At 42.0% G+C, this 14659-nt stretch overlaps 1 protein-coding gene across 2 annotated transcripts; it reads right to left on the bottom strand.

The window, feature by feature from the left end:
* Nucleotides 1-13886, bottom strand: aftpha (aftiphilin a). 2 transcript variants are annotated; one of them, XM_067497004.1, is made up of 10 exons: nucleotides 13730-13886; nucleotides 10238-11881; nucleotides 6720-6883; nucleotides 6390-6519; nucleotides 4976-5032; nucleotides 4760-4882; nucleotides 4457-4517; nucleotides 3044-3127; nucleotides 1526-1649; nucleotides 1-1447 (listed from the first exon to the last, which is right to left on the bottom strand). In XM_067497004.1, the coding sequence occupies exons 2-10, from the start codon at nucleotides 11843-11845 to the stop codon at nucleotides 1306-1308; spliced, it is 2493 nt and encodes an 830-aa protein (XP_067353105.1). In that variant the 5' UTR covers nucleotides 11846-11881; nucleotides 13730-13886; the 3' UTR covers nucleotides 1-1305. The 2 variants fall into 2 exon arrangements, with proteins under 2 accessions (XP_067353105.1, XP_067353106.1); XM_067497005.1 differs by lacking the exon at nucleotides 3044-3127.
* Between the last annotated feature and the right edge of the window lie 773 nt (nucleotides 13887-14659).

The following is a 14659-nucleotide window of genomic DNA, read 5'->3' as shown; positions in this document are numbered from 1 at the left end:
TCCTCTTAAATTATTTTAATTCCTCATGTACACTAAAAGTAAAATTTACACACTTAGTCTGAAAAGAACCCGGGCATGCACAATAACCTTTTGAGAGGCTCTTCAAGTGATTCAGTTTTTTTTCCATAGGAATTTTCCCATACATTTTACAGTCCATAGTTTAACTGTACACAGTCTAAAGCCACAGTGAACTATGATTACATCCATTTCATCTTTACAATGTGCAAAATCCTCCTGGGAGAAAGGGCTGACAGTAGTATGAGCAAAAAAAAAAAAACAGAATAAGAGCCATGACAACAAGAAAAGCACTGAATGTCAGGAACACTGAACAAAACTCAACATATAGAAGCAGAAATTGGTCCCTTGAATTCCCTTCTGATGTGAGTCGGTCGTCAGCTGAGAAACGTTCAGAGTTCCAGTGGTTTTAACCAAAACATCAAGTTTTAACCCCCCCAACAAAAAAAATAAACACATCACAAATTAACAGAATTGACGAACATGGAGGGAAAGTGTTTAACCAGCAGCAGGAACATCTGTCAATGTCTAAAAATATCAAATGAACGAAAATAAAATGACTGGAAGTTTCCCCAAACTAAAGAGTAAAGCTAAGTGTGGACCACAGCAACAGTAAGGGGAGGGGGCATCGTTTCTGGTAAAACGCTACGTTACATTAGAAAAAGAATGAACACTGCATGTTAAAAAAACCTACTGTGACTGAGGATTAAAACTAAGGCCTTAAACACAAACATTCAGCTGGATTTTGCAGGCAGTGTGGTTTCAAGTCGATAAATATGTTTTTTTTCTATATATAAATGTATTAATTTATACTCGTCATTTTATGTGTACATATATTTATATTCCACTTCAGTTTGATTCAAAGAGCTTCAGTGTTTCCTTCACAGACATGAACCCACCACACGTAAAATCATCCTGCAAAAATCTAAATTTAAAAAAGAAAGAAGGGAAAAGAAACATTAAATCCCTGAATATGTACACAATTCTTCTAGATATGAACAGCACTCACTCACTCACTCACACACATACACACACTTCTACAAGTCCCTCTATAAATTAATGATGTGACCTATTAATTGTTAATGTGCAGGTTGCCAGCTCTTTCCCCGATGACGCTTTGCTTTTATTGTGGAAAATAAGGGATACAAAAGCGCAACTTTAAAAAAATAAAATAAAAAAATAGCGAAAAAACGAGAAAGAAAAACAGACCACAAGTTGATTTAAAAAAACCAAAACAAATGGACCTTGCCGGTGGGCGGGACCAAATGAAAACATGGGCGGGGTGTGGTTTCAGTACGTGGCAGCCTGGGAGCCGAGCGGCATCAGCGTGGTGGGAAACATCAGAACCTTCGCCTGCATAAAGGAAAGGTCGGGCAGACCTGCGATCACTTTGGCTGCCTCCTCGCTCAGATTCTCATCTTTCTTCGGCTTTCTGTAAAAAATAAAAACATTTATTGCGGATGACATTTAATCACACTGCAGTTTCTATAAGATTCTTCATTTCCCTCACCTAGTGGAGGTGCTGGTCTTCTCCATGGTGGACATCAGGCGGGCGAAGGCGTCGGCCACACGGCTGCCGGAGCTGCCAGGGTCAAGCTTGGCCGTCGTCAGCTCGTACAGCTCAGGGTCCACACCTGAAACAAAGACAGGTCAGGCCAACTATGCACAGGGAAGCCGTCACCTAGTTTCTGACAGTTTAACAGAAAACTCAGAAGAACTCTGACAACATGATCAACAAATAATCAAATATATCATAGTTTATCATAGACTAAAGTACTGGAGAAGCCTGGTTCTGAGAGCTGGTTCGGTTTGATTTTATTTGAGTTTTTTATAAGCAGGAAACATTCAAGTTATGGTAGATAGCTGATTTTTTGGATGACAGGGTTACCAGCTGCCACGTCAAAGGTTTATACATTCCTCTCCAAAAGTATGGGAACAGTGAGGCCATTTTGCTGCAGACTGAAAACATTTGCATTTGACATCAAAAGATGAATGAGACAAGATCAACATTTCAGCTTTTACTTGCAGGTATTTACATCTGGATCACATACACAGTTTAGAAGAGGGCGCGTTCTCTTTGAACCTACCCTTTTTTCGTGCGAGCAAAAGTTTTGGAACAGATGGATTCTAAATAGAATAAAGTGAATAAGACTTAAGATTTAGCTGATAATCCTTTACTTGCAATAACTGCATGAAGCCTGTGACCCACTGACGTCACCAAACGTTCTTTTATGATGCTTTTCCAGGCTTTAACTGTCATCTTCAGATGTAGTTTGTTTTAGGGGGTTACTCCCTTCAGTCTCTCTTAAGCAGGTAAAATGCTGTTTGGGTTGAAGTCCTTTGTTGTTTTGGCTTATTATGGTGCTGCATGATGAAGGATCAGTTTGTTTGTACTGGCTGTGACCAATCTTTGTGCAATGGCTCTGATTGATTTTCCATCTTCTCTCAGCTTCATAATTGCTTGTTTCTCACCCACAGACAGCTCTCTGGTTTTCATGTTGGTTACACGTCTTAACTATAGGCTGAACAGGCAAAACCCAAATCTGAAACCGAACGGAGACATTCAGTGCCATTTATTGTTTGAATAATAAATGTCATGGGAAACACCTGGGCAACAAAACACACTTGTCAGTTAAAATGGGTGCTATCTTCTAAACTGTGTATCTGATCCAGATGTAAATACCTGGAAATAAAAGTTGAAATGTGAATCATTGTCTCATATTCATCTTTTGAGGTCAAACCCAAGTTTTCAGTCTGCAGCAAAAATAAAAGAATTTAAACATAGATTACATCAGTTTGTACATTTGATAAATTGTTAACAAATTACTAGTTTCTAATTATTAAAATCTGTATCTGGACAAAGGAAACTGCTTCATATTTGCACAGACAGGCTCATTCTCACAGTGATGAACAGTATGATCCCACAGAAAAGTGTTGAGAGTGAGAAGCAGAGATAGATATTAGTTTAAAGATGAAGAAGAATCAGAATACGAAGAGGTGGTGGATGGAGTGGTGAGCAGCTGCTGACCTGGGATGGAGGGGGAGCTGGTGGAGCTTGAATCCTCCACAGGACCAAAGAAATCCAGGTTTAATAGAGACGAGCCTCCGCTGGCTGCAGAGCCGGGCGGGCGAGGTTAACGACCACGGACAGAAAGAGAGAGAGCAGATATGTGCAGCGGTGAGTCGAGTCAATGGGAAATGTTAGACTGGTTAGTTTCGACCACGCACACAGAATAAAATATAAAGGAAAAATCCACCAACATCTTACAGACAATAACTTGATTAATCTGATACATTTAAACTGGTTTCAAACAGCCAAACTGTTAGTTCTTTTATTAAAAGGATGTTTATATTAGTCCTGAAACTCAACTGCACTAAGACATCCCACAAAGGACTATGGCTGGGTATCAAACTTAATACTTTTTAGGTACCAACTGAACCGCTTTTGTTAAAATTGATTTTCTAAAACATATCATAATGAGAAATGTTACGGAGTCAAGCATCCATAGTGCAGTTTTTACAAATACCGACAGAGTTATTAAACTTTATTGATTTGAATCAAATGTGTTACAATTATTTTACTGCTGATTAAGCTGAAAGACATCAGTGTTGCTGATTCTCATGTGTCCATCACATGTTGAAAAGAAGCAACTTTTAGTTTGTCCGAGCTAAAAGTACTTGATTAGAAAAAAAAACTTTTCTGTGAATTAACAGTCAAGTATAAATGATTTGATGACTTAAACTGAAATTGTGTTTAAAAGTAGAAAAGCAAAAATTACAAATGATCTGGATTTTCCTTCTCAGTAATTCTCTCAGGGTGAGTGTTTAGTGGATTTTTCCTTTAATAAAGATTTTTAGGAAAACTGTTAATAAACAAACGCTCCCATGCACAGTCAGTGAGGAAACCACCAGATATGTTGACAGTGACAAGAAGCTTAACCTCGCACAGACCTCAGATCAGTTTACTACACCCAAATCTGCAGGTAAAGGGACGTCATCACAAATTAACAGTGTGCAAGTCGTGTGATTTTTGCAGTCTGTTCTGTAATAACTCAAAGGTGCATTTTCAAAATAAACTATTTTAAATTATTTGTGATAAATTTGATGACATTAATCTGGGACGATATCAACAGTGATACAGCTGTAGTGTTGGAGAAGTAAAAACCACCCTGTTCTCACTGAAAGGTGTTGGAGCAGCAGAAGTATTGAGTATTGAATGAGATGAAATCAGTTCCACACTGACCGACCTTTAGAAAACAACCACGTGTATGCATGCACACAGTTTTAGCCCTTTTCATCTGGTCCCTGGAGTTTTTCCTACTCCTAGCATGAGAGACTGGTGGGTTTTACAATAAAGCATCTACAGAGTTTCAGGAAACACTACAAGGGTTATTTGGGAGTAAAAGAAGAGAAAAAGTGGCGGTGGGGTGGGGTCACCTACCGTCCAGAGGATTGGTGAGGCCACTGCTGCTCCAGTCGAACTGGATGGGTGGGAGCGCTTCCTGTCAGTGACACATCAGTTTTAAACACACGTACAAAAACGCATTTGTTCTGATGTTCTCAGCAGTTTCCTCTAAAACAATTACTGAAGTAACTTAACATTCAAATACTCTTTGGAGCTGAGAGACAGACAGTAGATTCACAAAGTGTGGAGAGGATTGAGGTGGGACTTGTTGATAACAAAAATACAGGATACATTAGTTCAGGACGCCTTAGGTCCAGTGTTTTAGCTGAAGACTCTAACCTGGACTGTGTCTGTTGGACAGGAGTTGCTCTCTGGAACCACTGGAGGCGTCTGGGCTATAGAAGCGATCATCTCAGCTGCAGATACAGGCTTTACAGGCTCTTTGGTCGGTTCCAGCATCCCCTGCGCGCGCACACACACACACACACACACTTTAAGACCTGCACATGAGCAGCAGTAACAGAAAAAAGTAAAGTTTGCTGGCAGACGACTCACCAGACCAGCGGCGTACATGGGCACGATGACCGGCTGCTTCTTCTGTCCTGTGAACAGCTGCGCAGATTTAAACAGGTTAGAAAAGTCAGAGCTATGAAATACACATTTCAAAAATAATGAGGAATTTGTGAATTTTCTTAACACAGTGCATCCAGAAAGTATTCACAGCGCTTTGTTATGTTATGGCCTTATTCCAAAATGGATCAAGTTCATTATTTTCCTCAAAATTCTACAAACAATACCCCAATAATGACAACATTAAAGAGGTCTGTTTGAAATCTCTGCAAATTAAAAAAAAAAGAGAAACACATATACACGCCTGTTGCCATGACACTTCGAATTGAGCTCTTGTGCATCCTGTTTCCACCGATCATCCTTGAGATGTTTCTACCACTTGATTAGTGTCCATCAGTGGGAAATTCAGTGGATTGGAGATAAAGACATACACCTGTCTAGATAAGGTCCCGCAGTTACCAGTGCATGTCAGAGGACAAACCAAGTCTTGAAGTCCAAGGAATTGTCTGTAGACCTCAGAGACAGGATTGTATTGAGGCACAGATCATTTCTGTAGCACTGAAGGTCCCAGTGAGCACATTGGCCTCCATCATCCATAAATGGAATTTGTTTGGAACCACCAGGACTCTTCCTAGAGCAGGCCAGCTGGCCAAACTGAGCGAGAGAGAAGGGCCTTAGTCAAGGAGGTGACAACCATCTCTGCAGCACACCAATCATCAACACCAATCATCAGGCTGTGGGGATGTTTTTCAGCAGCAGGAACTGGGAGACTAGTCAGAATCGAGTAAAAGATGAATGCAGCAATGTACAGAGACGTCCTTGATGAAAACCTGTTCCAGAGGACTCTGGACCTCAGACTGGGATGATGGTTCATCTTTCAACAGGACAATGACCCTAAGCACACAGCCAAGATAACAAAGTAGTGGCTACAGGACTATTCTGTGAATGTCCTAGAGTGGCCCAGCCAGAGCCCAGACTTGAACCCGACTGATAATCTCTGGAGAGATGTGAAAATGGCTGTGCACAGACGCTCCCCATCCAAGCTGATGGAGCTTGAGAGGTACTGCAAAGAAGAATGTTAGAAACTGCCCAGAAATCGGTGTGTTAGCTTGTAGCATCATACTCAAAAAGACTTGAGGCTGTAATTGGTGCTAAAGGTGCTTCAACAAAGTATTAAGCAAAGGCTGTTTATTTTTATTAAATACATTTGCAGAGATTTTAAACTTCTTTCATCATGTCATTATGGGGTATTGTTTGAATTTTGAGGAAAATAATGAATTTGATCCATTCTGGAATAAGACTTTGTGAACACTTTCTGGATGCACTGTAAATAACAAGTAGACTCAGATGAACTTAATGTGGGTTGGTAGGAACTGTTAATGAAGACAGTAAAACTCACAATGTTGCGGGTGTCGATGCCCAGGCAGCAAAGCAGTGCTTTATTGCAGTAAGAGCCTCCCCACTGGTACCTGAGGCCCAGAGCCTCGTGGATGTCCTGAAACCGTTTCCACACATCCTCACGCCTAGATCTGCACAGACCAATGAAACACAGCAGAGTCAGAAAACCAGAAAGTGACGGGATCAACAAATAACAGAAAGAAAAATTCACTGAGCTTCGGGAAAACACAACCACAGACTTGTCTCTAAGCAACAGATAAAGTTACAGTTCTCATTATGAAACAAACTATCCCAGTTACTGAGTTTAAAGAAAGGAGGTTTTCACTCTCACCTGCTGCATGTCAAGCTTGTCTCCCCCTCAGTTCTGGGCTGTAGTTCCTCCTCTGGGGGCTCCAACAGGATCTGCAGAGAAACCACCTCTTCCTCCACTAGGGGGGCAGTGGTCTGAGGGAAGCTTGTCAGGAACAGCTTCTCCATACGACTCAACAGTGCCACCTGCAGAAAACACAGCATCTGGTCGCTCATCATAGCTGGTTACTGCAGTGCAAGGAAACATTCAGACTGGAAGCTGCGGGTGGATGCAGCTTTTGGAGAAATCACCAGTTTAAAAGACGATTAATCAGCTGTGACAGTAGGGCTGTGTCAAAACAGTAGTGGGGACACACCTGAAGACTACACCAATCACAAGTGTGTGAAAAAGCAAAGAAAGATCCCCGATTATGCTACTGGTTGGGGTCATTAAGGCTACACTAACATCCCAGACCTCAACGGTCTGATCTGATGTTTTTGTGTTGATGGATGGATGGATTTCACGTATGTAGTTCAGGTGTAACCTGTGTTCTCAGCTGTGATGTAAACAAAGATCAAGTTTGTTGTTAGACTGAATTTTAAATGAGAACAGGTGTCTACCGTTCAAATGTTTCATTTCCTCTTTCTCAGAAATTCTAACCCAGTTTCCAGCTGGCCACTAGACTGGTTATACTGGCCTCGGGTCACTGGTTAGGGTGGTCCCAGTGTGACTGCAGTAGCTGAGAATGATAAATCACTCAGACGCAGAGTTAATCAAAGAGGAATGTGCTTCAGGTCAAATACCTGAGCAGGTAACATTCCTGAGGGCAGAGCCTGGTGCATCACTGATCCTCCACACATATCTGCACTGAAAGCAGATGTCAGTGAAAATCTGAGGACAGCATTTCTGTTTTCTGATCCCTTTTAGGGAAATCAGGCGTATTAGGGCCCAAACATGCAAATAATAGTGTTTAAATTGTTCACTAGCCCCGCTCATGTCATGCTGTTCTCTCTGACACTGTGGACGATTGGAAGGAGGTGGAGAAGGAAGTTCATGGGTTTGGGTTCCGTCCAACCAGTGAGCGAATGTTTAACAAGGAAGAGAGCAGTAGCGTAACACCGCGCCCACTTGGGGCCCTTGTGCTGGCTAGGATAACGGAACTGTGTGGTGTGTGGAGTTTTTGAGACACTTTCCGCAGCAACCATGAATCTACTTAAAGGGGTTGTGATTGTAGCATCCAAATGATTCTCCCCCTACTCTTCCCTTCCTCTATTGTCCAGCTAACAAGCCTATTCATGTCAGGTGAGAAACAAAAAAGTCCACTTGACACAGCTCAGCTTCCAGGTTCTGTCTGTAGAGTTTATCATCTGTTCTTCACCTTCTCACTTACAGGTCGGTTAATGTTTAATCGAAAACAGGGAATATTTAACAGCTGACACTCAGCTACATATGAACAAACACAGCATGCATCTGATTTAAAAGTCAGGCTCTGAAAACAACTTCCTCTTTTAGACAGCAGCAGGTGTGACGCATACATTTTCAATATTAGAATATTGTGTAACTTAACTGTGGATGAGAAGCAGAAAACCAGATTCATTAAGTCATTTTCTCAGACCTGAGATTTATATTAACTATACAGGCATGAAAATGTTACACAAATATGAAATTGCAGCAAACAAAAAAATCGGATGTGTTCTAAATCTGATCAGTATAGCTATAGTTAGCCAAGTCTACTACGACTGGATCCAAATATTTGGCTATTAAATTGTTTTCGCATTTGAATATTCTTTTTTTTTCCCCTTTAGCGCTCGCACACCACATATGACCTGCATTCTGTACTGTCCCTGAACTCACCTCAAACAGAGTGTCAGCTAGACACACAGAAACGGTGGAAAATGGTTTAGAACTCGATGTTCATAAATATTATAAAAGACAGACTCTACACTAGGGGGACCTGAGGAAAATTGAAACTGACCCGAACAGACCAATTAGACCCAATCCAAAATGTGATGAGCCAGACCAGAAACATTTGGAGGCAGTTTACAATCTATAAGCTTGTTAGATCAAAATGACTATTTATTATGTAAATCAGCCTCATTCTGTAACACACCTTAGATTGTGAAAGGTTGAAAGGTAATGTCTCCTAAAATAAGCTGGTCCTCAGATCCTTCGTTTGAAAATTCACTGTTGTCTATTTGTTCTGTATTTGGATCCAGTGGTAGTAGACTTAGCTAACTACAGATATACTGATCAGATTTCAAACACATCCGATTTTTTTGTTTGCAGCTCACCCCAACCGGTCGAGGCAGATGGTCGCCCACCCTGAGCCTGGTTCTGCTGGAGGTTTCTTCCGTTAAAGGGAGTTTTTCCTCTCCACTATTGCCTATGGCTTGCTCCAGGGGGACTTGTTGGGTTCTCTTTATATATCTTTATAATCTTGACTTTATTCTGTAAAGTGCCCTGAGATGACTTTGTTGTGAATTGCCGTTATATAAATAAAGTTGAATTGAATTGAATTAATCTCTCCTGGACTGAAGCACATCTGATGCTATACATGCTCAGGTCCATTCACATTAGAACTGACATTACTCAACTGAGCAAAATTTTCATCTAACCCAACTCAAATCTCAGGTCCTTAAGTGGGTCTCAAATATTCTCTATATAAGCTTTGAAGCCAAAAAAGCGTATTTGTAGCAGCTCAGGATTTTATTATAAATGCGACCATGACATTTTACAGCTTTAACTCCGTAAAGCAGACAGATCTTCACTATATCTTGGAACTTCCTGTAGTTTAATGACTCGCTCGCCAACATTTATGCTAATTCTGATATAATGAATGAAACCCAGTACAGCAGCATCAACAAGTGACTTTATGAAGTTCAGAATGTTCCTGTTTTTGATGAAAAGTATTATCAGCTGTACCTAACAAAAGTTACAGTGTAACTGTAATAAGCTAAAATCAGTTGCACATTTATTTATACCTCCTGTTGCTTTTTTACAGCAACCTAATGCAACATTTAAATGTTTAAAACACAAGTCAAATATCTAAGGAGTAACCAGTTCATCTTCATGCTGAGAGTTTAGGTTCCAATCTCAAATTTCAGCCTCCACCCTTCAAACAGGAACTGCAGTGGCGCTTGGTCGGTTTTTATTGGAACTACTGTTTCCTTAAGACACCACCACCCAGCCAAAAAAATGCCTCTACTTATCTACAAAGCTCTTTACAACCCACCTTCCACCCTTTAAAGAGGCTTGTAAATTCATCTATCCAGCCTTGATCTGTCCTGTAGTTTATTTACAGTTAAATTATGCTGTTCATTGCTTTATTGTAGCTGTTTGGTTTGAAAGTGTTAAATAAATAAACATATAATTACTTTTTGTATTATTTTTAACAACAAATAGATTCACAATTTTCAGAAACCGCCAAAATAAACCAGTGCTTTTATTCTAAACTCTTGTTATGCTCTTTGTTATAAAGTTCTAAATCAACTCGGAATGTAATGCAACTTTGTGGATGTTTAGCTTTGACCAGTTTAAGGCCTGTTTCACACAGTTCTTACCGACTGACTTGCTGTCTGGCCTGTTTCCTCGTTAACTGCAAGAGCTTCACTTTGGTGCCACTCTTCCACCTCCTCCTCCTCTTCTACTTCTCTGTCGTCTGCGGGAAGTGCAACACTCTGCTCCATGCTGAACGCTGCCCAGGACTCCCCCTCCACCTGCTGCTGCTCTCCAAAGGCATTCCACCCCGCATCCACTTCCCCGTCTTCAACAGCTGAGCTAAAATTCCCAAAACTTTCGCTGACTGGGAAGTCTGCAAACTTTCCCTCCTCCCCAATGTTGTGGAACTTGGGGGAGTTGAAGTCACCAAACTCATCTTCCTTCTCTGTGTTTAATGCTTCCTGTGCAGGAACAAAGCTCTGCAAACTACTCTGCTCCTGCTGGACCTCCTGCTGAACCTCCTGCTGAACCTCCGGCTGCTCAAAATCAGCAAAGCCCTGACCTCCGAATGATGCTGCGTCTCCAAAGTCCCCAAAGTCCCCAAAGTCCTCATCGTCCTCTGCCAGCTGGCTGTGATCGGCTGGCGTGGCTGTCTCCCCCTGGAGGGGTGGAGAGGGCACAGAGCCTGTGGTGCTCATTTCTCCGTACTCCTCCAGAGCGTCTGTGGACAACGGCCTGCCAAACGACGTCTCTGTCTCAGTCTCATTTCCAGAGCCCTTTTCATCCAACAGTCCCGCGTCACTATCTGCGATGCCGTCAGGTGAGAGGTCATTTTCACTGCACCCCACCGGGTCTTTGGAATCTTCCTTGTGGGCTACTCTGACCCCGTTCAGGGTGACGGGTCTGTTAGTGCAAACTGCCTCTAAGATGGAGGGCTCCTGTGCAAAGGGTATGTCCCTTTGTTGAGAGTTTGTGCAAAGGCCCCAGTCTGTGTTGCACGAGCTGCCCAGGAACTCATCAGTAACAGATACTAAATCAGTACTGGAAGTGCTCAATCCAGTTCTTTTTGTGTCCCTGACATTGTCCTCTGAAGTGGTTCCCTGCTCTGTATTACAGTGCTCATCAAGGCAGGAAGCTTCCGCTAGACAGCTTCCCTCTATGGGATTGTCCAAGTCCTCATCTGCCATCTGGCTGAGGTTTCCTTCAGCATTGGAAAAAGCAGCAAAGTCTGCAAAATCGTCCTCTGTGGGCGTTTCTTTTATATAAGAGTGGACAGAATTCTGGGAGGTAGGGCTTCCCTGAATGTCAAACCCGTTTGTTAGCACCTCTATGGTTCCACCATTGCAATCCGTGGGCTCACTGCCAGATATGCTGCTCACCAAGATATCCAGGGAGCTAGTCAAAACCTTTTTTATGTCAGTTCTTTCTGAGGGACCACCACCCAGGTGTCCATTAGCCTTGGACAACTCGTTATTAGGGCTGTGGGTGCCATTAGAGGAGCTGTGACTGAAGCCCGTCACTGCTCTGTTGTTGATGAGCTCAGGCGGAGAGGTGGCGGTCAGAGCTTGGGTCTGGTTGAAGGTAGTCGGGGTCTCGAACTCCATGAAGCTGATGCTGTTTGGAACACCGGAGAAGGTGCCAAAGTCCCCAAACTCATCATCTTCTTCCTCTGCACCATCCTCCATTGGTGGCGGGGAGGAGGAGTATATGCGGATAACATCTGGCTCCATGGTTCTCCTGCAATAGACAAATTCCGCTGGCTACACCTGAGACAGAGAAAAGACATCATCAGAAACAATGCGTCACAGAAGAGGCATGAATAAAAATACAGGTGATTGAGACACAGTCATTAACAGAAGTCGTAAACTAGATCAGCTGGGTGTTTGGACTGAGGCGAAGTGGAAACTGAATTAATGAAGCCCTCACCGAGGACAGACTGGTGTTGAACTGACAGTAATAAAGTTGTAATGAGAAACTTGCGCTGTAATATATCAAATTAACACTGAGCTGTAATAAACCACTCACACAGTCTGCATTGCTTGAGACAAAATGTTCCACAATGTGATGTACACACAAAAACACAACCTGAAGGCAACACATAGAACAGAAAACACAAGCTAAAAATTAGCAGTTAACATTTTTGTAGTTTTTTAAAAAAAATAATTTTTATCATCCCTGATCTGTCAAAACATGTGAATGTGTGTGAATGCTGTAAACATCTTCCTCTGTTTAGGTGGTGGATGAGCTGCAAATGCCTAGTAGTTGTGTTCCGCTTCAGGTCAGGTGAGAAACAAAACCACACTGGAGGCTAAATCTTCCTACCAGCTTTCCTCAGACTGAATATGCTGTTTGGGTGAACAGACTCTACAGCGCTTAGGTCCTCTGGGCAATGGTCTTGGGTCTACACTGAAGCTTTAAGGGCATTGTACATACAGAGTAATGGGTCCTAAACTGTGGAACAACCTACCTCTTCATTTTAGAGCTGCCACATCATCAAAAAAAATGCAGTTTTTCACCCTGGTGGAAATATATTCAATTTCCTCTTTACTGTTAACGGTTTCCAAGATTATGCACTTGCGACTTGACTAACTTGAGTAAAGTGACTATAACTGGGTTCCTTGGGTTCAGTTACAGTATGTAAAAGCAGTGCTTAGCTGATTCCAAACACCAGCCAGGAGCAGTGGGTGGCGTCTCTATTTGCTCTGTCGGCCTTATCTCAGAGAGAATACCTGAGGCCAGGTAGTTTCCACCCAGGCAGTGCTGACCCTGAAAGTCCAGAAAGACGAGCTAATGGCACAGGAACGTTTCTGGCTTTAGTTCGTCCGTATTGTGTTGCCCTGTAATGACTCCATTAAAGCAGTTAATGTGTCTGCTGGAGAGAAAGCTGCTGCTTTGAACCAGCGCTTTCACATAAAGGAGTTAAATTATTAACAACTGTGTTTCCAATCAACAACAGCTGTCACGTTCATGACAATGACAGCCTCTTCAGAAACCGGAACATTCATTTAATAATCGATACGGTGACACTCGGGGCTCTACTTATTAACTAATTTTCTTCACCTGTCTGACGCTGGTCGAAAAGAAAGCTAACAAGCTAATGTAGCTAATTCGCTGAGCATCTGTAGCCAGCATTAGCTCAGTAGTAATCTGACAGCTAACTAAACAGAGTCAGAAAATTGAACCAATGGTGCTGAAGTGATATACAACTACCAAACAGGCAAATACTAACTACAAAGCACCAAAAGTTAACTTATTAAAGGTCGAGACACTTTGCTCAGACGCGAGACAACGATAGCATGCTAACTTAGCTTGTTTAGCCCGTGTGAAAAATCCTAAAGCCAAGCCAAGGGTTAGCCAGTGTTAGCCGTTAGCGTCTCTTCGGCTCGTCTGTTGTTGTTGTTGTTGTTGTTGTTAAATAACAACACGCTCATTTCAGATATATCCCACGTCACATGGGAGTGAAAGGTGAACTGCCTCAGCTAACTGCGCAGCTAGGAAAACACCAGCAACTAGTATCTGCCCTGAACCGTCAGCTAGCTTTAGCGTTAGCTTCTCACCTCCGGCTCGGTTTGACAGCAGCTGTCTGAGTTACCGAAACAAACCGTTGAACTCACCGTCAGATGTTGTCCGAGGATGTCCATGACTCGAGTTAACGACAGTGCAGTCCACGGGGTGTCAGGTGGATTCCACCGGACAGTGCGGGACGGCAGAAAGTGAAGGTTGAGTCAGCCCCGGGTGCTTCTGCTGCTACTACCCTGCCCCGATATCACCCAGCATGCACCGCTGTGGCAGGTCGCCTAGTTCTCCACAAACTTTCCATGAACAGGTAGCGACGGAGAGTAGCGAAGTACATTTACTCAAGTACTTATTTGAGTGAAGTACTTGTTGACTCTTTCTGTTTACTTTTATCCTCCGCTACATCTCAGAGAAGAAACATTCCACACATTCCCCTCAGGAGGCTTTCTGTGCAATTTGGTGCCTAAAATTTGAGCAATTTTACAATACTTACATTTTATAATACTTGTAATACAACTGCACTATTACACAGTCAGCCATCTTTATTCTTTTTAAGCCCATTTTGTGTTCATGTTTTTGTATCTACCAACAGGTTTAGATTATAACGTTAACTCGTCTACTAGCCAATAAATATATTTTAGCCTAAAATGATAAGGTCAGTTTTATACATTAAACTTCTATTAGAAAAACTGTAACCAACAATGAATTTGTTGCTACATACTCAAGGGTCACTGTTCAGAAACAATCAGTGAGTCACACCTGAACTGGGTTTCTTCCTCCCATTTGTAATATTAGCAAACATGTACAAAGCGCTATATACAGTATTTGGCCATTTACATATCATCAATATTGTGTTAATTTCAGAGAGAATAATTATTCATAATTTCTTTAAATGTCTCGCATTGAGGACACAACTATGCACTTACTGTATTGTCTGTGTACTGATTGAGTCTCAAAAACATGGATCATTTTATTGCAAATATCAGCTAGTTACTCATGTCAATCTATGACCACATGAACCTCAAGGT

The sequence above is a fragment of the Channa argus genome, chromosome 3, assembly GCF_033026475.1.
Source record: "Channa argus isolate prfri chromosome 3, Channa argus male v1.0, whole genome shotgun sequence".
NCBI lineage: Eukaryota > Metazoa > Chordata > Actinopteri > Anabantiformes > Channidae > Channa > Channa argus.
The sequence above is the reverse complement of the archived record's forward strand: the minus strand, read 5'-3'. Positions and strand labels throughout refer to the sequence as shown.